General features: G+C 35.6%; 2 protein-coding genes across 7 annotated transcripts in view; one reads left to right on the top strand and one right to left on the bottom strand.

Moving 5' to 3' along the window:
• Nucleotides 1-26,233, top strand: part of LOC148949147 (transmembrane protein 62-like) — a 194,378-nt gene that overhangs the window by 160,145 nt on the left and 8,000 nt on the right. For all 3 annotated transcript variants that reach the window (XM_089092848.1, XM_089092847.1, XM_089092846.1), the window contains exons 12-13: nt 214-332; nt 4,899-5,054. In XM_089092848.1, the coding sequence (XP_088948974.1) occupies nt 214-332; nt 4,899-5,054 (275 nt within the window). The remainder of the gene's footprint in view (nt 1-213; nt 333-4,898; nt 5,055-26,233) is intronic.
• LOC148949149 (vacuolar protein sorting-associated protein 45-like) lies at nt 9,707-22,025 on the bottom strand. Of its 4 annotated transcripts, none has more exons than XM_089092844.1 (2): nt 22,016-22,025; nt 9,707-11,881 (listed from the first exon to the last, which is right to left on the bottom strand). In XM_089092844.1, the coding sequence occupies exon 2, from the start codon at nt 11,878-11,880 to the stop codon at nt 10,186-10,188; it is 1,695 nt and encodes a 564-aa protein (XP_088948970.1). In that variant the 5' UTR covers nt 11,881; nt 22,016-22,025; the 3' UTR covers nt 9,707-10,185. The 4 variants fall into 4 exon arrangements, with proteins under 4 accessions (XP_088948970.1, XP_088948968.1, XP_088948969.1 ...); XM_089092842.1 differs by having other exon boundaries at nt 21,972-22,025; XM_089092843.1 differs by lacking the exon at nt 22,016-22,025 and adding an exon at nt 21,994-22,013.

Raw genomic sequence — 26,233 nt, forward strand, 5'->3', positions numbered from 1 at the left:
CAGTACCAAGTGGACTCGAGCTCCATATAGAGCCTTGCGTCTTTTAAGCAAATGTTGACTTATAGAAAAGCAGACAGCAGAAACAAGATGGAATTTCTGGATAAATGATTAACAGATTTAGAAAATCTACTTTTCAAAGTTAAACTTTTCCTAGAAAGTCTTTCACACTGGATCAGAGCTTGAATCTTCCTCTCTATTTCACTTTTATTTCAGGTCCATGGTTTGTTGGTGAATTGGCGGATGGTCTATATGGTGTCATATTCTTGTGGGGAACCTTTGTTGGCAACGTATATCAGCCCGGTTCCTTGTCGTATTTCTATGGAGCTACACATGTAAGCTTTGAGTATTACATCATTTTTACTCGTTTTTTCTCTCTGCCCTCTCTGTATTTTTTGAACAATACTAGTCATAAGTTCCTGTTGCATCTAAAAATTTCTTGAGGATGACGAAAACGCTATATGAACACTTAGGGGCAAAAAATTTAAATCATTTTCTTCAGTAAATAAGGATGAAACTTTTTTTTAGCTAGCCTAAGTTTATATCAACAAACTGTCTGCTTGAATGCCCAAGGAAACATCTCCCAAAATAATTTTTCACTTACGTAAAAAATCTAAAAGGACAGGTTGGAGTACTGGGAGGGAGGGGGGGCGGTAGAAAGTTGAATGTTAAGACAGCAAAAATTTCTTCTTGAATCAGGGCCGTATCCAGGATTTTTGTTCGGGGGGGGGGGGGGTACCCGATTTTTTCCCGTGGACTTTGTCTAAAATCCACGAGCAACATTACGTTAGCTCGAGACCGTTAGTCCGCCCCTTGCGAACGAGGACGCGTCCACTAGGCATACTTTCATATCGATAAGGGGCAATTTTTTTTTTTTTTTTTTTTTTTTTTTTTTTGTTTTTTTTAAGGAACGCAAAAACGAGACAAGTATTTACATACAGTTAAATACTACAAGCTTTTTTTTTTTTTTTGCGCGAAAAGAAGCCAAATAGTAGGCTAGAAGTAGTCCATATATTTTTTTGTTTTTTTTTTTAGCTAAAATTAAGGGCGAATATCGATAAAACGAAATCCAGGCAACGATTTTTCTTCCCTGCAAAAATTTCGATGACCTTGTTAGGACAGATGTCAACGTCCCTATAGACTGCAAGGAGGGCTAAGCCGCTCAATCGTTCTTCTCCTGTTGAATTTCTCAGCCAGGTTTTGAGCCTTCTGAGCGTTGAAAAACTTCTTTCAGGAGCAGCAGTGCTTTTTTTTTATTTCGTTGATCTTCTCTTTTAAATTATGTGTCCTGAGTGGAAAAGTGTGTTAAAAACTCCAAACTTTTGACAAGACACCGAAGAAATGCTTAAACGCCAGAATAGAGCATACAGAAGAAATGACCAAGTTGAGACTGTTCGCACTACAATGGAAGTAAAGCGCCTTCAGATACTTTTCACGTATAACTGCCTGGACACCCCTAAGATGCCCGCTCATTGCTGCTGCACCTTCATATCCCTGACCAACCATCTTGTTCAGATTAAGACCAAGGCTTTCGAGAAATTGCAGGATTGATGAAGCCAGACCTTGCCCAGTCAAATCAGAAACTGAGGTAAAACCAAAGAAGTCCTCATGCAAGTTCTCTTTGAAAGTGCAGCGGCCGCAAACAGACAGCTGCTCAGTATTCAAAACGTCCGCCGTTTCATCGGCAAGCATCGAAAAGTATGGACTTGCGTTTACTCTGTCAGCAAGAGACTGCTGAAGAAGCTCTCCGGATGCGGCGATAATACCATTCTGGATGATGGGAGAAAGATATGTGGTATTTCCGGCCGCAGAAAGAAGGTGGTTCTTCAGATCATCGTCACCGTGTCTCGCCCTCAGCCACAGTAGTGCTCGGAAGTTGCCATCATTGTGTGAATGTGCCATCATTCTGGATCCGAGACCGAATTGGGGCCGGAATCGTTGGTACCACAAAGGGCAAGTTATTGCCGCCCATAAAATATCACCGTCTCTACAATCGGTCGCAACTTCTGGCGATTTTCTTGAACCTGCGCTTTCCTCGCCGCGTCTAGTTGGTGCACGATATTGTCCTGTCTTTTCTCCGAGACAGAAATGAAGTTTTCAGCCGATACGATGCAGTTTCTATGAAACTGTGCTTGTTGGTGAGCTGTGAAGCACTCTATCGCATCCTTCGAGTTCCTGAATGGTTTGGTGACTAGATTCCCCAAGCGCTGGTGGCAGCCTTTCCCAGCTATCTCTGACGAGAACAGAACGCAAAATCTGCAAAAAGCAGCGTCCTCAGGCGGAGAGTAGGACAACCAACTGGAACGAGCGAGCCAAGTTAACTGAAACTTTAGCTTCCGTTTTTCGGATACTGGAAAAATGTAGGAGACATCTGGAGTCCAGGGGCTCTTCAGCAAACGAAGTTCAGAATTTGAATCAAGACTGGATGATTTGTTGACAAAACAACCGATGTCATTTGCAAATAACAACAAAGACTGGGTTGATGCAAGTGCGTGTTTCGTCGTGGTTGGTTCCAGTGTGGGTGATTCAGAAGCTTCAATTATGGCTCCAGTGCCCTTCAGATCCACAGGTGTAGATGAATGCTCCGCAGACGTCCCGCTAATGCCACTGTCAGAAACATCCCTGGTCCGCTTGGGCGCGAAAAACGATGTAATGTCACACTTCCTCTTCATGTTGAAAATTGCTCTTCTCTTAGCCAAGTCCGAAATTGAACTGAACTGAACTGATAATCTTGCACTCTCTTATACCATACCTCGAGTGCCCATTAATCCTAATTTACTATGCAAGGTCAGGTGAACATGGGGCTACCTAATTGCGTAAGCTGATCAGAGCGCATATTATTAACCCTAATTTACTATGCAAGGTCAGGTGAACATGGGGTTACCTAATTGCGTAAGCTGATCAGAGCGCATATTATTAACCCGAATTTACTATGCAAGGTCAGGTGAACACGGGGCTACCTATGGTTACATAATAGCATAAGCTGATCAGAACCGTTTAAACAGAAATTACACTAAGAGTTAGCATGGGAGTACATTTTTTCTGGTAAGGTGTTGTCTTTACAGGTATTGTTTAGACTAATGTTTGACTCGGTCAAAATTTCATGGGGGGGGGGTGCAAACCGGGTAACCCCCCCCCCGGGATACGGCCTTGACTTGAATCTCTCTGTGTTATCATCGCCAGGTAAATTTTGAACAATTATTTATTTATTATATTTGTCACTTCTTCTTTCTCGGCACTACTTCATTCTACTGGAATTTACCACGAAACAGAAAGGCTGGATCTTTTGGAAAGCAACTTTGAAGCTACAATTTCCTATTTATATTTCGGAAGAATGTTCTTCATATTTAACTTAGTTTTTGTTCTTTGCATTCGGTTTTTGTTCAGGTTCGTCATTCGGCTTTTGTGTCTCGAGTGAACTATCCTAAAATCATAAAAGCTATTCTTAAGTTACCTCCTAGCATGGGCGCCCGTATGGGGGGGGGCGTGCCCCCCCCTGGCAGAATGATGCTGCCTTATTTTTATATTTTTGTTCTGAGATTTCTATTATATAGCATTAAAAGTGCCAATTAGATGAGGTTTGCCCCCCCCCCCTGGAATTCAGCTTATGGGCGCCCATGCCTCCTAGCTGTCACGGATGTTTTGATGGTAGATAAAATTTATTCATCAAGAAATACACACACAATATCACATTTTACTATTCCCCCAAAGGCTCATTAGCTTGAATGAGATGAAAACTCATTGCTTATATTTTGCAATTGTCTTTAAGGTAAGCTGTTTTTGAGGGTGAAATTCAGTTTTTGTCTTACAGAAAGTGAAGATGTTGGTTTATTGCATCTGTTGAAACGTAAAATTTTCATTATAGTATTTTTTTCAGTAACTGGTCAATGAGGAGTGTCCACTCGGCATTGAGGTAAAGTATCTTAGCCTCGTGGAAACATCAAAATATGTTCTAACTGACGAAAGGCCGATAATCTTTAAGGGTAAAATTCGGGAATGCATAGTATAGGCTAGAACATTTTTGGCTTCTTGGAATTACAAGATAGTCATGCTGAAAATGAACCAATGAATGCTGATCCTGGAGAGGGGAGCCCAGGTTCAACACGTTCAGTCTGTTTTAGAAAATTCACTTTGACTCAGTACAGGGTAAAATCTAGTATCTCAAAAAATTTGTGTTCCTCAGGCTAAACTTGAATAATTTCAAACGAAGTCTCTTTACTTTTAAGAGGGTTTGTGCATAATTTCAAAACTTACTTAATTTCAAAACGGTTTCCTTTTTTTTATTTTACTGTTTCTTACACGGGATATCCATGTTGCCAACCTTACAAAACACGCTGATTTATCTCTTATACTAAACTTAGGCTTCTTTCAAAGTATACGTGCCTAATAAATCATATTCTCTGGACTTGCATATCTTTAGTTTGGTCTCTATTGGAAGATATGTATCTTGTTTAGTCGTATGGCCTAACTGATGAAAATAAACATAGAATTCACATATCTATAATTGCCCCCTCCCAATATTTCAAGAAATACCATTTTTGGTAGCTGTATTGAAAAATATCTTTTCTTGGCATTTTTATTGAACAAAAAATGGCCCCCTCCCTAAATTTCGATATGTACAACCCGTCCTCCACCGTATTTTCGTGAATTCACGCCAATGAGGCTGAGTAGTGCTGACCTATACCGAACACGACAAAGACTGGATATTTTTTATGGTGCAGTAAAAAAAACTGTTCAAATTAAAAAAAAAACTTCTTGAAATTAAAATGCTTTCATAAGTTTTTTGTGCAAAAATCAAAACCCGAAAAAGGTTGAACGCCGCTCTTCTCTCTTAAGTTTGGAAGACAATTGTTAAGCTACAGTTTTCTACTTGTAAGATTGTTTCTTTATTTTCTTTGTAGATTTTATTCTTTGCAACGCCACTTCATTTTATTGCAATTCATCGAACAGGACAGAGGCTGGATATTTTGGATAGTGAAGTTAAAAGACCAGGTCCACTTTGGACGGTTCTTCAAAACTTACCTGTCGTTATTCTAGTCGCATTCCAAATCATGCAGGTATGAGATTCTACCCTTCTTCAGAAATTTGGATATTGGGTTGGCAACTAGTTCATTGTATTTCAATATTATAAAGGTTATCGATAGTTTTCAAAATTGCAAGGGCATTTATTATAGATTAAGCTCCTAAAAAGAAATATGCTTTTGGTTTTCTTAGAGAAGCAAAATTAATATTCTTTGGAATAAGGGGGTTGGACCAACCCGCCCCCTAAGTATTTGTCCGACTTTTTAAAACTTAACAAAAATGAACATAAACAAATTTTGATGCGTTTTTTAATTTTTTTTTTTGTAAAACCCCTCCCCCGAAAAAATCCCGCAAATTTATATTAATCTGATTTTAACAGTTTTAAAGAGCAAGGGATAGTATTCATATTGAACAAGGTCATTATTTATATTGAAATGACAGATTTTTTTTTGTAAAATATACTATTACTTGGTTGCCGACCTTATGATACATAACATGATCCCATTCTCCTCTAAAGAAAACGCCTTTGTCAGATTATCTTTAGTTTCTGTTGCAGATTTTCAGCATTATACTTAGACAAGAAAATACCCTTTCATTCCCCCCCTCTCAAAAGATGAAATACAAATGTATGGTATATTTATACTTTGCTGGTTATTTAAGTCTATAATAGATTTAATGTCTAAATTGAAGTATTTAAGCTATATGTTATCGTTCTTAATTTTTTTTTAAATACTTCTTATCATTTATGCCTTTGAAAAAACACCTCTATGACAGCCCTGGCCACTTGATTTTGTCTGATTTCACCTCCTTTATCCAGAATTGTTTCCACAAAAATTTGTCCTTAATAGTTATTAAATTTAAAAAAAAACAAGTTTTTTTTAACTGAAAGTAAGGAACGACGTTAAAACTTAAAACGAACAGAAATTATTCCGTATATGAAAGGGGCTGTCCCCTCCTCAACGCCAAAGTTTTTTATTGTTTAAAAAAAATAAGAGTTGTGAGAAAGTCAAACTTTAGCGTTAAGAGCGAGGCGTTGAGGAGGGGACAGCCCCTTTCATATACGGAATAATTTCTGTTCGTTTTAAGTTTTAACGTCGTTCCTTACTTTCAGTTAAAAAAACTTGTTTTTTTTTATTTAATTTTTGAACGTTTTTGAATTAATGAAGGTTTTGATTTTGGCTCACCGTACATGAATAATTAAAAAAAAATTTGCATAATAATTTTACTTTTATTTGGTTAAATGGCTTTCTCGAAACTTTTTTAATTTTATTTACGAACGTTTTTATTAGTATTAAATATCCGTAAATTGCGAACTAACTTACGTAACGAACTTCTGTATTTGTAAATTTTTATTATGTATAGTAGGGGGCTCGCCCCCTGGTCAGTACCTCGCTCTTTAGGCTAAATTTCAAATGTTTTCCAAATTCTCTAAGAATGACCGATTAATAACTAAGGCCGTTACTTAAAATAAATAGCTCTTATGACAGTACTAAAAAATCTTTGGATTAATGAGCGAGGTATTGACTAGGGGGTGAACCCAATCATACACGTAATATTTTCTGTTCGTTTTAAGTTTTGATGTTACTCCTTATTTTCAGCTGGAAAATTTGTTTTTTTTTTATATTTAACTTCTGATCTTTTTTTAAATAATGCTGGGAAATCTGGCGCCCCCTTTATAGCAATGTCCCTTCCCCCATGAAAACATCCTTCATGGAAAAATCCTCCCACATAACCCCCGAAACACCCACTCCCCTACTACCCGAAAAAATCCCCCCTGAAAACCTCTGTATACTTCCTAAAAACCAATTCTACATGTTAACAGTGGATAAAGTTCATTACTTTCAGCCCTCCCCCCGAAGACTTCGGGGGATTAAATCATCTTAAAAGACATAGTTCCCATACTTTCAACCATGCTGAACAAAATGGTAATCTCAAAATTTTGATCAGGTGACTTTGGGGAAAAAATGAGCGTAGGAGGGGGCCTAGTTGCCCTTCATTTTTTTGGTCACCTAAAAAGGGCACTAGAACTTTTAATTTCCGTTCCAATGAGTCCTCCCACGATATTCTACGACCACTGAGTCGATACAATCACCCCTGGGAAAAAAAACAAAAAAAAACAACAAATGAACACGCATCCATGATCTTTCTTCTGGCAAAAAATGCATAATTCCACATTTTTGTAGATAGGAGCTTGAAACCTCTACAGTAGGGTTTTCTGATCCGCTGAATATGATGGTGTGATTTTCATTAAGGTTCTATAACTTTTAGGGGGTCTTTCCCCCTTTTTTCGAAAATCAGCCAAATTTTCTCAGGCGCGTAACTTTTGATGGGTAGCACCAAACTTGATGTAAGTTATATATTTGAAATCTGATTCTTTTGATGTATCTATTGGTATCAAAAACCCGTTTTCTAGAGTTTCGGTTACCATTGATCCGGGTCGCTCCTTACTTACAGTTCGTTACCACGAACTGTTTGACTCGGGAAATTTATCTCAACCTTATTTACAATACTCTTAGTAGCTCTGATTTTCTATATTTTTCACAAAATTATGTTTCGCAACAATATAAAGAGAAAACGATCAAAATGTTTTTTTTAAGGCCAAGCGAAAAATACTGAAAAACAAAGCGAATATTTCGGGAGAACAACCGCCTCTCTTCTTCGGCGAAACTTAATTTTCATTAATTTGACAACCTAATAAAAATCCCGGTAATAGCATCCGTAGAAAAAAAAGCATTCAAAACAGCCTTGCTCAAAATAAATTCCTAATTGAAATTTTAATCTGCCATTTAACTCCGTTTTTTTTTATTCAGTTGCCTTTTCATGGTTGCTTGAGAAATTGCCTCTTCCATTTTGGTTTTTGTTTTAAGCTTTGTCTTTGTATATTGTTATATTCCCTCTTTCCCGCTTAGAGAACGGCTGAGTGGACGTCCCGGCCGAAATATTTGCATTTTACTATTTCTTTAGTGGCTGTGATTTATATCGTTTTTCTCCGTTGTCCCTTTCTCGTTTTGTCATAGTTAGTCATTATAGCTTCAGTAATTATTTAACTATTCATTATCTTCAAGTTACTGATAGAAGCTCACAAACAGTTTCAGGGTGATGCACAAAATTTTCATCATTCTTGAACAGACTCCATCTCACGGTCCTCATTCCGATTGTTTGTCAAATTCAGGTTGATATATTATCTGCGTTTACTGGGGAGTTGAGAGTTGTGATACCCACTCCCTCTAAAAAAGGTTAATGTGTCACTGTTTCATATTTCTTTTTTTCTAAAAAGTTTGCATTCAAATAATTGCGTGTTACTGTTTTTTTGTTGTTTTTTTTTTACTGGCTGTGATTTACATCGTTTTCTCTTTCACGTTTTGACATACTTAGTTAGTGTGGTCTTAGAAATTATTTAGCCAGTTATCACCTTTCAAGTTACTGATAGAAGCTCACTAACAGCGACAGGGCGACGGGAGCTGAGGGTAATCATATCTTCTCCATCTCATAAAGGTTATTTTGTGATTGTTCAATTTAATTTGTGTTTTTTTCTGATTTTTGAAAAACTTAATAGATTCATACATATACAATACACACAGTTGAATTTTGCATTTTTTTTTTTCCATATTTGGTTACAGTTTGAGTATCTCCTTTTTATCCTTAAAACAGATTTTCTTGTGAGGACAGGCACATAAGCAGGAATGGAGTGGAGTGAGTGGGGGCTTGGGCCTGTGTCACCCTCCCTAATAAACATAAATATTTTTCCAACTTCCTATATTTTGCCTATAATTCATTTGCTCTCAAATTTTTTTAGTTTTCCCAATTTTGTACTGGGGTATCCTACAACTTAAATAGAGATAAATCTTCTGAAGAGACAAAAAAACGTCAACAAAAGAATAATTAACACTGATTATTAGATTAACACTAATTACGATTAACTAATTAGATTAAAACTGACTGGGAAGGAATTTTAAAGCCAGATAGAACGCACAATAAAACCATTTGTACAGATGTCTCTATTTATCGAATTTCCCTATCTAATTCGTATTTCCTAAATAGTTTTGACGACCTCTCCCCCACCACAAGTTATTTTTTTTTAAACATACATGATCTGTTGTATAAACATCTTCCTAAAAAATATAACTTCAACGTCTATTTTAAAAGAGTTTAAAAAAGGAGATAAATTTGAGCATGATTAAACTTCTAATTTTGTGATAACTATTTAATATCTTTACCTCACCAAAAAACATTTGTGGGCTAGGTTATGGGCGTTTGTGGGCTAAACATGGGTTATGTTAGTATTGCACTTTAAGGTTTATGTTTGCTCTGCAATCTTCTGTTCGCCTTTGATTCTAATATATCAATGAAAGACAGCAATTTTGCTACCTCTTATAGCTGAGATTCAGCTCTATCCGTCTACCGAACTACAATTTTGAAATTCTCTGTACGTAGTTTTTAAATTGAAAATAAATTGAGTATTAGTATAAAGTTGTTGAAAAAAGGACAATTTTCCTGTTTTTTAAACGAATTTAGATCCTTCTCCAACACGAAGCTTAAATAATATCATATTCTAACTTGGCGAATGTATAGATCTACTAATCCAATGATTTAAGTATCTTGTCCATTTGGTGTAAATTACAGCTGCAGGCTTGTCACAAAATCGCTTGTTTCAGAGGGAATTTATGCTGTGACACTAGATAAATTTGAATTTATTTTATTAGTGAAGTCCAGAAACTCATAAAATTATGATAATATAATAAATGTTTGACTTTTCATAATAGTTGAAGCTGTTGACTATTAATATTATAAAGAAATAAGTTTATCTCCAATAATAATAATACCGAAAGTTCAAGTTATATGTATAAAAGAAAAGCTAAGATATACTGTAATTTTCTTTCATTTTGAAAACAAACTTGACAGTAGAATCGTTATGAGAATCTGGGGATCTCTCTTGATCCTAATGCCGATTTGACGAAAATCCCAATTTTTCAATTCCGACTCAAATAAATACTCATGTTACTATTGACTAATAATATCTTCAAGCCACTAACTATAATAGCGATAACTTTACTGAAAAACAGAAGTTTCTAGGAACAAATATTTTTAGCTAAGCACAAATCCTGAAAATCCATTTATGACTAGTTACAACAACTCAAGCGGAATGTTAAGAACAAAGAAAACGATTTAAATATTTCGAGCTCCACTTCTCCCCATCTTGCTTCTATTAACTCCTCTCATTGCTGTTTGAAGGTCAGCAAGGAAATTCTCTGTGTTATGTACATTAGTGCCACCTATGACAACCCTAGTTCCTGGGTATGTTTTATTCATTTTATAAGCAACAAGAGATTCTTCGTAAGTTACTCCTCCTACTATAAAGACAATGATATCTTGAGGTCTCGCACCAAAGGGATATTCAGTTTTCAGATAGGGGTAATTGTCTTCTGGACGACCTTTGATTATATTCTCTAAGCTTTCTTTAAGTACTGGACTATGCTGAGTGAATACATTTTCAACACCATTGAGCCCTCTGAAAAATCTTTCAGTCATTTTAACCACGTCTTTGGTTTGAAAGGCATGACCTCGTGTAAGACTGGCATATTCAAGCATTTGGGAAACAATACCTGGGTAGTGATCAGGAACTCCTTGATTCCGGAGAGTTTCAACCAATCCAGATACATCATTGCTTGGGTGACGTTCATACCGGAGAGCGTATAGCAGCACAAGTCTTAATGCGTCAATGTGACGCAGTTTGTCGTTGGTAATCAATCGTCGAACTCTATTCAAAGCTGAAGAATGCCCGTCCTGAGCTGCTAAATCTTGTTCGAGTTCTGAAACTTCAAGAAGGTTGTGCTGTGCGACCAAACGAGATAATTCACCGACAACTGTAACGTGTTTGGAAACAGTCCCTGAAAGTTTTTTAAACTGTGGGTAATTTTCGACAAATGCCTTCATATCACCAATACTCTCAACTTTCTGATGACTTTTAGCCTTTTCTTGGAAATCATCCATTAAATTCTTAATATCTTGTCCTATTTGACCGAAATTGACATACATCTTGTTGCAATAAAACTCATCATAAATTGGGGACATTATCACTTCTTGTTGTTCTTTCGAAACGCCAGGACAGTTGACAAGACTAACTCGATTGTTTTTTATGGTCAGCAGTTCATGGACCATCGCCTGGTAAGTCCACTGATTTAAAAGAGGAGTTACAGGATCACTTCGTCTGTCAACAATGAGAAGAAGTGGCAGATCTGACTGTTTAAAATCAAACAGCTGATGCTCTCTTACAATATAGTCGCTAATGTTTTCTGCAAGTTTTCTAGCTAGGTTTGACGAGCCTTGGTAACGAATTATTGGATTCTTCTTTGTTGCTAAAAGGAAGCTAATAATTCCTGAAATGGTTCTTTGTAGCGTCAACTGACCCCACTCCAACCCAAGAATAGGCTCATTCAGATTTAAAGAAAAGAGGGTATTATCAATTGGGTAAAAATCTGCATAGCATTCTTGAACTTCTTTGACTAACTCTTGCTCATCACATTCAGCCAGTAGTTTTAGCCATGCTTTTGGCAATACATTACTAAAATAGATATAATAACTTCCAAATCTCGGGCTTCTCAATTCATTGCAGAGTAGGTCAACATATTCTTTTAAAGGTCTGAGGAAAACGATACATTTCAAATATTTTGCTGGTTCTTTACCAGAGTTGCCATTAATTTGCTCAAATAGGTAGACTTCCTTTTGAAGCATGTCTGATTGTGAGAAAGAGAGACTCACTATTCCAATTGTTTCTTTGTCCATTAATAAGACCTTCATACCTGGCCCAGCCTCCGTCAAAATTGTTTTGAAATAGAGCCGACATGCTTCTACGGGATCCATCCTTAAAGACAAAAGAAAAATTAGTGGTTGAAGATAAAAGAAAAAATGGAATACAAGATCAGACAACTATGGAATACAAACGAAAAGGCACATTGCTAGGATGTAAGACACTAAGCAAAATTTAGCTTCATGTAATTATTACTTATATTTTGGTTTATATCTGAGCTCAGATAGGATATTACTATTTGTATTTGGGAGCAAGACAATGTCCGAAGAAAAAATGGACAATTTTGGGCATGAATAACAAATTTGCCGGCCAACCCCCTGAAATGTTGACTACATATACTGAAGTTCAAAATGAACTGTACTGAAATAAGCAAGACCCAAACAAAAACTTTTCCAAGATATTTATGATAAAACCAGCTCTATAGATTAACAAGACGGTTCCTATATTATCAAAAAGTGCAGATTTCGGTTTTTGGCCACAATAAAGTTTGTTTTTAGTGAAAATTCCAAAAATATAATTTGAATAGATTTCCGTATCAAATTTGGAAGACTGATGAAATTTTCTACCCTTGAAGGTGAGAGCTTAGAGGTCAAACCTAACTTCTTTTATTTACCCACTTCTAAATTGAAAATTATGCTATCCTAGGTTAGTTGGTGGTGTAAAGATAGGTTTCTTAAATGACTAATAAAAAAAAAATATAAAAATACTACCCCCAAAATTTTATGTTCTGATTTATTTGGGGCAAAGGTTTTAACTTATAAATCTTAAATATTAATTCGAAAAGGTTTAGAAAAGCTCTGGTAGTAAAAAAAAAAAAAAAAAAAAAACATGGTCACAAACAGGGTTAATAAGGATGGTTTCCTTAGTTAAAATCTATAGCTTGTACTGCGTAGAGGGAGGGCCTTGAACCTGACCACCCAACATCCCGAGGTTTCCCCTTTTAGTGACTATATTTTTCATATATTTAGCCAGTCTTTCAGATCCCCCCCCTTCGGAACAAATTCTTGTGTATGTACCTATCCAAGGATCAACCTCAACCAAGGAAGTATTTTTCGAAAACTGTACAAGAGGATCTTTTAGGGCTAAGAAAATACTTAACTTAGTTATCAGACCCACTTCCCACCCTTGATCAGGAAAAAATCTTCAACTGTGAAAACTCAAAGATGCATATTTTATGTAAATTTTTGCACAAAAGGAGGAGTTCAAGGTGGGCCTCGTGTCCTGGGTATAATCTTGTTACAAAGGCAAAGTTCGCTATCGCCATTTTTAGTGAAAATAACAAAAACCTCCAATCAGCAAAAACAATGCATTATAAAGTAAGTTCCTAACCTGTCTCCATATCTGGTGACCGTTTTTGTGTAGCAACACTGCAGCTCTCAGCACTGCAGATCTTTTTTTTCTTTTGAGCACCGGTATGTTGTGCAGAAATAGTAAGAGATGAAAATTATTAACTTTTTCGATATGGGGATTGTAAAACAGAAAATAATAGCTCCAATGAAGTTCAAAGAATTTCCAGTGCTTTTCCAAAAATAGAAATTGGCGTAGTAAAATCATTTAAGTGTTTTACCTCCAGCAGAATGAAACAGTTGTAACTCCAGAAGAAAACTTCTTAGGGACCATGTTGTGCTGGATCAGTGTGGAATTTACGAATTATCTCTTCGAGAAAAAAAAAATCCGTTTCTTCTTCTAAATTTCCAGGAAACAGTTTTGGAAAAATCAATTTCAAAATCCCAAAATTCCAATTTTTCACCTTTTTATGGAATTTTTTGTTTGCGTCAAATTTTATGAAAAGTCATTTGAATATAAAGTTTAGACCCAAAACTAGACTGAATCAAGTGCAGGACTAGACAATAACAAGTTGCAGAAGGAGTTGCTATATCTACGCCAAACTTGATAAAAAGTGAAAGCTAGTTTACTATTGACGCCTTCGGGTATTTAGACACAATCCTACCATTACATGGATCATTGGAAAATCTCAAATTCAAATTCACTTTATTTTTCCCTTAATATTCTTGTTAACAACAAAAATAACAGCGGAAGTCAAAGAATTTAAAAACACTTACAAAATTAAATTATTCAAACTTGTTTTATTTACAATTTTTCTGGGTCACCATTGTAGTGTTTTACGAAGTATGGAACAAATGACTTCAGGTAGCGCTCGGATGAGTGGATCGGCGGTCGTTCCAGCTTTGCTGCGTTTTTCGTTATTTCTCTGAGCCTCGTAGAATGTTGAGTTTGGCGCGCCTCAAAATCCGGAAGTAGATCGCGGTGTCTACTCGAAAGGGGTTGTCGGATCTCACCTAAACTTGATGGAAAGCTAAACCTAGTGTCTTAGTATTGGCCCTTGAACATCATGACCAAATCTAGCCTGTGTGGGGGAGGGAAAGCCAGGGGGTCTTGAAACCATTGTCATCAGTTTATCTACCAGAAGAGATTGTTGGATCTCTGCCAAACTATTTTGGGAAATAAAAGTAGTGTTCTAGTTATGCCTCTTGATGAGTCCGTGCCCAATCCAACCTCTGTGAGGGTCCCAAATTCTTGTCATCACAGCAACACTGGATACATTGTCAGAGCTCAATCAACCTTGGTGAGGCATTTTCTGATTAGCATAAAATGCACAGTAATGCACACACAAACAAAAACATTAATTTCACATATGATAATAGGAATACCCGTCCCTAAACCATAAATAAGTCTAAAAATTTATAGTGGTTGAAGAACAAATTCATTTAATCAGCGCTTGGTGGCAAATAGATAAATGCAATAAAATATGCTTTGTCAGTAAATTTATTCTGTGTCAGCTATCAGCTATAGGCTGTTTTCTTCACCTGAATAAAATGTAGATTTCAAAATCTAGGGGAGGGGGTGGGATTTTTTTTCAATTGTCCAATAAAAACGCAAAAAAGGCATTTTTCAATGAAAACATCCCCCAAAAATGTATTTTTCAAATCAAGAGGAGGGTAAGAAAATCTAGGGGGCAAATTCCCCCTATGCAAATGCAAAATATGTCCAAAGATAACAAAGGCATCTACATACAAAGAAAAAAAGAATAAAATTGGTTTTTCCCTCAAGTTTTAATTTAAATATATATATACATACAGATCCAGGCCTTGGAAAGTGGGGGAGGGTATTGAATAATGTATCCAGGCATAGAACCAGGTCCCTCTATGCAGTGATGTATTCAAAAATACTAACTTCTACTAGATAGTAGACAATACTACTAGATAACACCCATAGATAGTAGGATATACCCATGAATTTCCCAAATAGTCATATTTGTTATTTTCCTAGCCATGGAAACAAATTAATTGTGGAACTTGCTGGCTTTTACAAGTTGGTCCTAAGAAATCAAATGAAAGTCAATATTATTTTCTTTACCTTTGTATTCAAATAGTTTATTCAAATTTTTTTTGTTATGTTCAAAGTGCAGTTCAGAATCTTTTGATGACTCAAACAGTTATATATCCATATAAGATTTTGGTGAATGTAACATTCAGGAATGGATATTTAGCATAGATCAGGGTCCAGAGTGTGTTCCAGAGGGCCAAGGTCGTTCAAAATTCCTGTCTCCGTCCCTTCTCTTTTTATAAAACCTAAACGATTCCATGAAAACTGGTCCTAACTGTGAAAAAAAAAAATTCAAGTTTGGCTTCGAGTCTGCTTTTCCCAAACGTGGACCCTGGAATGGCGGTTCTTGTGAATTCAGATGGATTCTCATCAAACCTTAGATTTTTTTTCAAAGATAGCACCTATTTTACTAGAATCTGTCAAGCCCTAAAAGCAAGGACAGAGTTTCTAACCCCTTCCCAGAACTAATAAAGGTTGTAGATCTATTCCAACAAGTTCAGCCCATCAAGCACAACAACTTTTCAAGTTTGCAAGAAGTTGATGTTACGGAGAGGGAAAAGTCTGGACGTATGAACTCGAAAATACCTCCCTAGGTCCTCATCTGGGCTGTAAATTTGTGACTGAGTATGCCATTAGGGTAGCAGAACATTGTTTTGAACTATCAAAAAGCTAACTAACTAATCAAAAGCATGACTTATTGCAATTCTCTTATCATTTTGGAATTTTTGTCACTCTTTAGGAAATATTTTGTCTCAATTTGCTACATCCATGGAGGTAGTGACACCTTTTCTGACTCCAAAGGATTTTTTTATCTGTTGGTGAATTGAATATTTGTATAACTAAATGGTAAAACTGAAGTAGATTACAGCATATTTTTTTTTACTAGCTTCAAACAACCATGAATGAAACTTTCATGAACTGATTTACAGCCCATATTAGGACAAGAGAAGGTGTTTTCAAGCTCTTATCCTCACTCCTTTCCTACTTCCAAGTCTTGCACGATTTTTTGAAAATAGGTCCTGACTTAAACGAAAATCCAAATTTAGCTAAGGACATGACTCAAATCTTGGACACATGACTTGCCGAAGCTTACAGTCCTAAAAAAGCAGACAAAGTCAAGTTTGATTTTTGGGTTCAAAGCTTAGATAGGTAATGGACCTGTCTTTATAAAATCTTTACAGCCTTACAAGAAGGGAAGGGGTGGATGTTGGAGCTTGAAGGTGCCTTTGATGGTCTAATGTGCACTGTAGATGCATTCTTGTAGCATACTAACTGTTGGAACTAGCTTCTAGTTCGAATTTCCACTCCTTTGTCTCAGTTCTAATACAACTCCCAATTCTTGGTGTACTTATATGTCCTATGTTATGAAAATATTGGTTCTAAAATTTTATATGTCTGAAAATAATGGAGACAACCAAAGGCTTACCCCTCTTCTACTTGTCAGATAACTGAGTACAACCCCAGTATTCACATGAGTCCTAGCAACTCCTCAATCATACATTTTCCCACCTATTAGGGTGTCACCATCAAACAGTCTGGTATATGCCTTCAAATTTTTCTAAATGTCAAAGTAATCAATTAACTTTGCCTATTTACATGTTCTGGATCGTGATGGGGTGAGGATGGTGTGTGGATTGTTCCTGGGATAGGTCAAACCACACAGAAGAAAGTGCAATTTCAGGCTGAAAATCTTCTAAAAATCCCAAGGGAAATCTTGGGTGACATCTCCTAGAATTCAAGTGCTGATATGTGTTCAATATAACGCTTTGAAAAACATTCTGTTGTTTGAATTATAGACAAATTTTGTCTCTTCAATTAACAAAAAGCATGAGTAACCATATGTCCATGTGTATATCCAGGGTCCATATTTTATGACATCCCCTTGAATTCAAGTGCTGATGTGTTCAATAAAAAAGTGACGTTTTGAGAAACAATCTGTTGTTTGAATTATAGACAAATTCTGTCTCTTCAATTAACAAGGAGAACAAGTAACCATGTTTCCAGGTGTATATCCAGGGTCCATATTTTATGATTTCTCCTAAAACTTTCTATGTTTTGCTTCTTTCATCAATCATTGGGGCCACCCAAAAATAAATTCTGTACATGCAAGCATGTACTAGTTTTAAAGGAGATTTTTTTCATGTAGCTTCACTCTTTTTTGTTGTTATTCTTCCAGAGATTATACAAGGAGAATTTTTTTAAATACAGAATGTAAGAAATGACCATGGGGAAAAAATTAGAGCAAGCAAGTAATATCACGTATTAGAGGGGAGAACTGCCCCAGCCCTGGTGTTAGTGCTTTACTCACACTTGTTTTTACTCAAAACATTAGTTTTTCAATATCCAATACAAGATTCTTCTCCAGATGTTAACTGGTTTAAACCTATAGGTATGGAAAAACTGGTCTGACCAAATCACTATACCTGCTTGATTTGTATTGTTGATTAAATATGATTTTTGCAGTTCAAGATTAGTGCAAGTTTTTTTTAATTTTTAAGTGTCAGATTACCCCTACAGAAAAATTCCAACTGACCTCCTTAGAGGTTAGCGGGCACTTTTGCAACAGTGGCGTAATTTCGTCAAAGTCCTTGGGGATGGTGCAAAGTTGGAGCCTATTTTCCCAAGTTAAGGGAAAAAGACAGTGAGAAATTAAAAAATGAGCAGTATGTTACCACAAGGGCCAAGGTATACTAAAGTAAACTAGCCTGATTTATTTCTATGGGTGGTTGATTTATGTAGGCCTATTGTAGTTTTGACAGGATTTTTGAAAACGCTCAATTTCAGCTGGGGGGGGGGGAGGTGCCCCCTGTCACATAGCAAATTATGCCCGTGTTTTTCAGTACTGCATGTAAGTCTAGAACAACTAAGTTGAGGCTTTGTGGTCACTTTTTCTGTGAACCACAAATTTTGTGCAAATTTTACAATTTTTAACTAAATAATTTTCTCATAACAGCAGTGTTTCTCTGTAGCACAATATGGTGGTAAACTCTTTATGGTAATAAGAAATAAATTTTTGCTTGAATAAGTTTTTACCCTAATCTCTATAACCATTGATTCAAAATGATCACCCCTTAAAAAAAGTACATCTGTAACCTTCTTTACCAAGAAAGGCACAAAATTCCTTGTATCTTTAGGTGGAAGGCTGACCTTCAATGCAATTTCCTTGAAAATGCCAAAAATAAAGGTATATTTTTATATAAATGAATGCTCTGTAGTTGAGAGTGCTTAAATATAAATTATATAGATTTCCATTGACTGGCAAGGTTAGGTAGGCCATCCAAAATTTCATAGATATTACATGTTAAGGATCAGCATAAAATGAAGATCTTATTTATGTACCCATTCTTTTCAACCTCCTGATTTTTATGGACAAGGACCACTCTTTACTCTTCTAGGAAAGAGAAAATTCTCAACCTTGTCCCCCTATATTAGTAGGTATGAACTTGAACCACTCTTAAAGAATCCCTAGATATAAATGCCAATAAAAAAAAAGAAGGAAAATCAAAAAAAGAAAAAGAATTTAAAACTCTTAAGTCAAAAGGGAATTCCTTTAGAGATCCTAGATGTTGATTTTTGTAAAAAGAAGATATTGCTACAAAAGATTGCTTTTAGTATGTTCTGGTTACTAGAATATATTAAAGGCAATCTCTTGTAGTATTTAGGATCATGTTCTACCTTACACAGCTTTGAAGTAAAAATTCTAGTTAACTAGTTGAATTGGATCATTTATGCCTCTTATGGCACAATAAACAAGACAGGGACTGGACATGAATTACTATCTATAAATTTAAAGTATGCTAACTGTAGATCAAGGTTTATCATATCAACTTCTGGAAAACAATGTTTTAATTTTGCCAAAAGTACTAAAAAAAACATTTAATATCAAACTTGTTTTCTGCTAAAGTCAAAATTTTCTAGTTCCTTTAGTATATTTTACTAACTAGATTTGTATTGACTGGAAAAATTCTTTGGTCTCAGAAAAAAAAGTTCTGTTGACACAATGCCAGATTGACTATATTATTTTTAATTCTGTGACTATCTGCAAAAGGCACATTTTTCTCTATTAAGCTGATTTTTTTTTACTTATTTTTAGATCAGAATCTAAGAATCTAAATTTATTTTAGATTCTGAGCCTCATTAAGTTGGTTAAATGATAACAAAAACTAAGACATTTTAAAGTCTGGTATATCAATTTTTTCCCAAAAATTGGTATGATAGTAACTTAGTGCAAGTTTGTTTCTCTTAGACTACAAGCCTTGGCAAGGCAGTTCCATGGATTTGAGCCATGTTTAAAAAAACTTGATTTTTCATTCAAAGTTGGGACCTGATTTCTAAGAATTTTTCAAACTTTATAAGTAGGAAAGGAGTAAAAGTATGAGGTTTAAACATATTCCTAGCCCTGTATTTGGGCTATAGGTGAATTGTCACTTTTTCAACACATTCTATTGCAAGTAAAATCAGCACTTAATACCCTGGCTGAAATCAGCAAAAATAAGGTTACTACATTTTGGATAATGGCACAGTTTATAATGATTTAGTCTGGTTAATTATGCAGTTTCACTACTTTCCTAAGAGGAACCAATACAATAACCTTAGTTTTGTCTTGTCAGTATAACTTCATTAAATGTTTATAAGTTAGCTTTTATGCCTAACATCTGCTGACTTTCCTTTTCTGCTGGGCTAGTGTTGTTACATCCATATAAATTATAATAATTTATCAACTTTTTTATCCTATTTATTTCTATATGAGTTTGATATTTCAAAAAAGTATTGCTCCAAGAACAATGAAGCCCTAGATTCATTTCAGAAAATTATATTCACCCAACACAAAATGAGAAAAGGTATAGCATAGGGAAGAAATCAGATAAGAAAAAATTAGGTATTATTATAGTCATGGCTCTCCTATAGAAAAAAACTATGAAACAAAACTGTAGTACCATTAGATTTTCTTATTTTGTGCTGTTTGTATGTTCACTGTAATGTTTGTGACAATTATCCCCCTCTAGTAGTCCCAGACATAGCCCTAGGCTACATACAAGACTAAAGCAAACAATAAGTAAGGAAATTCTTATTTTAGAATGCACAGCAAGTTTCAATTAAAAACAATTCTTCCCTTTTTCCATTCTCACCCATGTTTTTAAATCATTTTTATAATAAAATTGAATCTGATTTCATACACATCTGCTTGATCAGATCTGAAAAAATCATTATGTTTGCAATGAAATTGGTATCTATATTTACAAACATAAATTTTAGAAACAATAGCTTTCATGTGATGTGTGAAAAACTGTGGACATCAATAATTTTTTTTCAAACATCTGTAAATATATATAGCCTAGGACTTTATTATAAGGGGTGCATTGTCACAACTGCAACTATAAACATCACAAAAAGCATAAAATTAGAAATCAAATGGACTATTTTTGTTTTTTAACGTTTCTTCAGAGGAGTCATGACTACAGTAGTACCAAAATACATTATAAGATTCTCTATTCAAGGCTTTTTCTAAATATAAAAAAATTGCTACCATTACCATTGCAGAAATTCCTCCCCTAATAGGGCCAGATACAGCCCTAGATAATGCAAAATTTTGCTTTATTTCAGACTGAGTTTATGGAGTAACTTTGTTGAATCCTATCTCTTCACAAGGGGATTCAACTCTTCACAAGGAAACACTAAAATCCTGGATGACTTCTTTTAAAACATTCTAAAATGCTCACTTATTATTCATAGAGACATGTCAATTTTCTTTACCTATACCCCATTCCTTTCCTAATGGACAAATATACAGCCTAGACCATATTGGCCTATACTCTTAGACTCTTTTATTCCTACTGCTTGCTCACTATTAAATTAACAAGAAGAAAAGAGTTGCACTGTTGTAAATACTAAGAATAGGCCTATATATCTGTTCCTTAGGGGGGTAGGTAAATTTTTACCAAATCATATTATTGACTTACAAATAAAGTGAATATACCAAACAATGCCTTTTTTATGCTCTTTCTAAATATATTGATAATTTTGGTCGGAGATGGGTTTTACCCCCACCCCTATACATATGGATTAAGGGTATCTATTTGTACACTAGGGGGGGGGGAAAGTTTGAACGTACTTTTCAGGTACCTCAGAAATAAAATTTGCCCCCACTCCCTAATGTGCAAATATATACCCTGAATTGGTATATATATAGGGGTGGGGGTAAAATTCACTTCCAACAAAAATGATTAGCCTATTATATTTGGAACAAGCATAAAAAAAGGCATTGAGTGGTATATTCACTTTATAATGTTATAAAGTAATTTCCTGAATTTTATAATGTTTCCTTATGCAGAGTCTAACCACTAGGCTAAGCTAAATATTTACCCCAAGTTTGGATGAGTAATAGGCATAAACATAAAATCATATAGGCTAGTAAACACATAGAATCAGTAAGCTTTTGTAGGCTATTTGGCCTAGGGCTAAATCTGGCCTCATTATGCAAGACTGAGATACAAATGTAACTGCATTAATTATAAATTTGGTAAGAGGACTGAACATAGAATCAAATTTTAGCCTAGGCTATATTTATCTTTTCCAATCTGATTTCTACCCTATAGATTGATGTACTGTTACCCACAAAATGTGTCAAAATTGATTGAAATATTAGCCTAGTGCCTAAGAGGGACAGGTAGGCTACTTGAAGACACCTGTTGTTGACTTTGCTTGGCTGCAGATTAATCCATAAAAGTTTTGTTAATAAATTTTTTAGGTTGGCAAAATACTGCTAAAATACAATTTTGCCCAGTCACCAACTAACATTAAGTAGAGATTGATCTAACAACTTAGTGTATCAATATTTACAGGAGCTTTGGAATGTGTAATTCGTCGATTTCTTTTAAGAATAGATAATACTATTAACTTTTGTTTAGATGGCGAAGGTAATTACCTACTGTTCACACAGACAGGTTCGTTGCGAAAAACGCAATGGGGTGTGTATTCCCCACCGCAGCGGTGAAACTGCAGACTCCGTTCACATCAAAATTTGCATTTTCTAGCTATTTCGTACGTTCTAAATTTACCAGGATCTTTGCAGTTGGTCACTTTTTCTGCATCTGAATCTCTAAATTCACTTCTTCTTTTTTTATCAATTTTGGCCTGCACGATCCTTAATATAGGATATTGCATCTTCCCCATGACAAAGTCCCAGCCAAAATTCATGGTCTAGATCTACATAGCCTGAGCTGGGCTATCAGATCAAAATTACAAAACAAAAGTTGTATTTGTCAAAAAAAGGGTGCGAACACAAAATAGTAAAACAGATGTTTCCCCCATTCTTTTCGGTGGATTGTGAACTTCGGTCATATTTTGGTGGATAGCTTGCTGTTAAAACAGTCCAGTGCACTGTTTGTCACATCTTATCTGGCAAATTCGTCTCTCTCGAGATCTCCTCCCAAGCCTTCTGAATTAATTATGATCTTTTATGCTTAGATGACTAAAATAGCGACGAAGACCACACTGCCTTTCCATAACAAACAACAAAAGCACGAAGAACAATAGGGAAATTTTTTTGCAAGACAGTGGAGATAATTTGAAGTAATATTTTGGCCTTATGTCCAAGGACCGTCCTCAGCAAGACAAAAATATATAAAAGAAAAAAGACTCACAGCAACATGCGACCAATAAAACCACAAATTAAAAATTTTTCAAAGCGGTGCTAGCATCCTTACTTCAGCGAAGTTCAACCAGGACTGATAACAAATAAGTTAAAATAAGGCGATTCAATGAGATGAAAGAAAAATAATTAAAAAATTTTTAATTTTTGGTTTTATTGGTCGCATGTTGTTGTGAGTCTTTTTTCTTTTATATATTTTTGTCTTGCTGAGGACGGCCCTTGGACATAGGGTCGAAATATTCATTCAAATTATCTCCACTGTCTTGCAAAAAGATTTCCCTATTGTTCTTCGTGTTTTTGTTGTTTGCTTAGATGACTTTTGTCATATATTATGTTATGAAATTTAAAAGCTAAAAGCGGCCTTTCAATTGCCTCTATGTTCTTTTCTTCCATAATTCGTAAGCGTTTTAACTACATGCCTTGGATTTTTTCAACGCATGTATCTTTCGGAAAACCACAAGGATGAGCAGCAAAAGACGAATGCGTCCATCAGAAAAGGCGCACTTCGCAGCGGTTTTCCGTAGATCCATACTCTGTTTGAATATATGGTTAGTTTATGAAATTTATAGATGACCGTAGAACGCTGTAAATGCTGTGAACCTTTCACATTGCTACTTTAAACCTTGTTATAGAGCTTAAGTACGTAAATTGTTCTTAGTCACTAAAAATTTCCGGTATTATTCTACATTTATGCCCACTCAAAAGGAAACACTGTAAAATCCTAAAACACCTACTTATGTAATTTCCTAAAAGCACTTAACTTTATACACCCCCCCCCCCCCAATCCTGATGTGCAGATTTATAAACTTAACTAAAAAAAAAAATCGCATGCTGACCAACGATCTGCGTTGCACAGGTACCAATCTCCTGATTTGATGCCTTCGGCCGGGGGTGTGATGTGTGGTCGGGGGCAAATTATCATACACTTTCTGTGTTTTTCCTCAGATTCCTCCTGGCACTCATTTAGGGCTGGGTAAACTCTAGCTGAGCTTAGACCGTCACACCATTGACTGCCGTTCCAAACCAAATAACCAGCGACATCAGGTCTTGAACCCTTGACCTCAGGATTTCATTTTCCCGCAAATATATGCCGACATTATACGTTTCTCGTGCATTTTTCTGTTTCTTGATTGCGTCACTTCTGTTCAAAACGATTTAACGGCAAAGAAACAAAGTCGATGAAAAGCAATTCCTTTTTGGTTGAGTCCTCAGCATGTATAAACCAGTTTCCTGATTTATGTCTCTCATTTAGAAGTCTTTCAAGCTCAGCCGTAAGCTGTGTTTTCATTTCTCAGCTTTTGAGTTGTTCGATTGTTCTATTAGCATTCCTAAATTTTCCCGAATTTCTGGACACTTTTCATTCAAATTGTCAAATAAAATTTGTTTTTTTTATCCCCCCCCCCTTTCTGAAAAACTCCTGCATACAAGTCTAATTGCCATACCTATGAATTCATGTCTAATAGAAGAAAGGGAGAGAGAAGAAAGAGAAATATAATACCTTATAATATACCATGATTATATAATATAGCACGAGAATATAAAATGATTCCTTCAGAAGAGCCGCTAAACTGCAATTTTACCGCAAGCCTATCAACATGTTTACCAGATGCTTATTTATGTTAACAAGATTGATAGGCCTTCTGAGCCAATGTGAAAGCAAATACCATTGTGCTGAAAGGCAAATTAGTCACTGGTCGCATCTTTTATGAGGATGGCTAGCCAGAAGACTTTAGTGACTGACTGATAATTTCTTCCAACTTTTACTGGCTATGATCAAGATTCTGGTAGAATTATTGTAAATTCCTCGAATTTAATCATTATAAATCCTCACAGATTTTAATATCGATGCCCTAAGCCTTTTTCATACGATTAGGTTTTCTTCTGAATTGAAAATTCAGACTTGAATGACTCCGAAAACGGAAAGACTTGTCACATTTTACATAATATGAGTTCTCCTTCTGAACATGGCACTTGTGTCTATTTTATCTTCCTAAGTACTGCCATCTTATTCCATATGCTTATACAGTCTGCATTCCAAAGGGTAATATATTAATGACCTGACCACCGAAGCCCATACATATTCTTTGATCCCAACACGTCGTTCCATACTTAATGATAACGTTACATTTTACCGCACCCTTTGTAGGAATGGCTAGCCAAAGGATTTTACTGAATGACGGACAGTTTCTTCTGACTTACTGGCTGTGATTCTGCCAGATTTTGGCAGAATCATTGTAAATTCGTAGAATAGCGGTATATAATACCAGAAATTTACAGAGTCATGTTTCTAGTTACCAGCCAAACACTTAACTGACTCCTCTTTATCTCCTGCTCCTTGCATGAGGATTCTCAAACAATCTAATGCCGATGCCTTAAGCCCTTTTCACACGATTAGATTTTCTTGTGAAATGGATATTCAGTCTTGATTGACTCCAAAAATTGAAAAATATAGTACACTTTACATAACCATTGTTCTCCTTCTGAACAGAACACTTATTTCTATTTTATCCTGTTCTGCTCCGATCTCAACGTACCTTTCCATACTTAACGATGATTTTTGGTTCCATAAGCATAATTTGGTTGTCATACACTGCTATACAGCAATCGTAACCATTCGTGAGTTATTCACTTTCTTAAGGCTAACTGGCCTCTCATTTTTCTTACATGAATTTCGCGTTGGGAGAAAAACATGATATCGGACTGTTTGTATTACATCCTATGGTAACTTCGTGGCATGATAATCAAATGGGATAGTCTTCTAAAGAGTCCGCTATATGAATTGTTGCAAACCTTAAGTCTGACAGAAGTCGGTACATTTTGTCAAACCTAATGACTAAGCGACGTCGCCTTATGAATTCTGACTGGAATGTTTGATAAAAGCAAAATTGTTTAAGATTTCCCTATAAAATTTCTCAAGAAGAAAACTTTTAAAAATCCATCCGTAAAAGAACAGATATAGTACATTCTTTTGGGATTGTATATTTCTGTTCTTCTGGAAGCTTTTATTTATGTCTAGCAACATTCTACTGATTGGAAAAGTGAATTTTTCAAATATGGTGAGAAACGGAACCAAAACGAATATTCATATATTCAAGCAAGGTCTACACTACAAAGTACACATCGTGTAGCGACAAGATATACCAGTTATTCAATAAAAGGAAGCCTGAAGGAAAAATAATTATAATTATGTATTTAACTATGCAGTAAAAATGTACTTGTTGAAAACCGCCTGTTGTTCCTCTTTAAACATATGTTTTCTTCACTTATAGATAACTTTGGTACACCCTATGCATCGCAAACATAAAATTGCCATATCAAAGAACCAAAGCCACATAACTTCCTTCGCTATATTAATCTCAAGAGACAACACTCCTCAGAGAAAAGGGCCAGTCATCCAGCAAAGTTTG

Source organism: Artemia sp. Qi Xiang Cuo, chromosome 8, assembly GCF_049724085.1.
Source record: "Artemia sp. Qi Xiang Cuo chromosome 8, ASM4972408v1, whole genome shotgun sequence".
Taxonomy (NCBI): Eukaryota; Metazoa; Arthropoda; class Branchiopoda; order Anostraca; family Artemiidae; genus Artemia; species Artemia sp. Qi Xiang Cuo.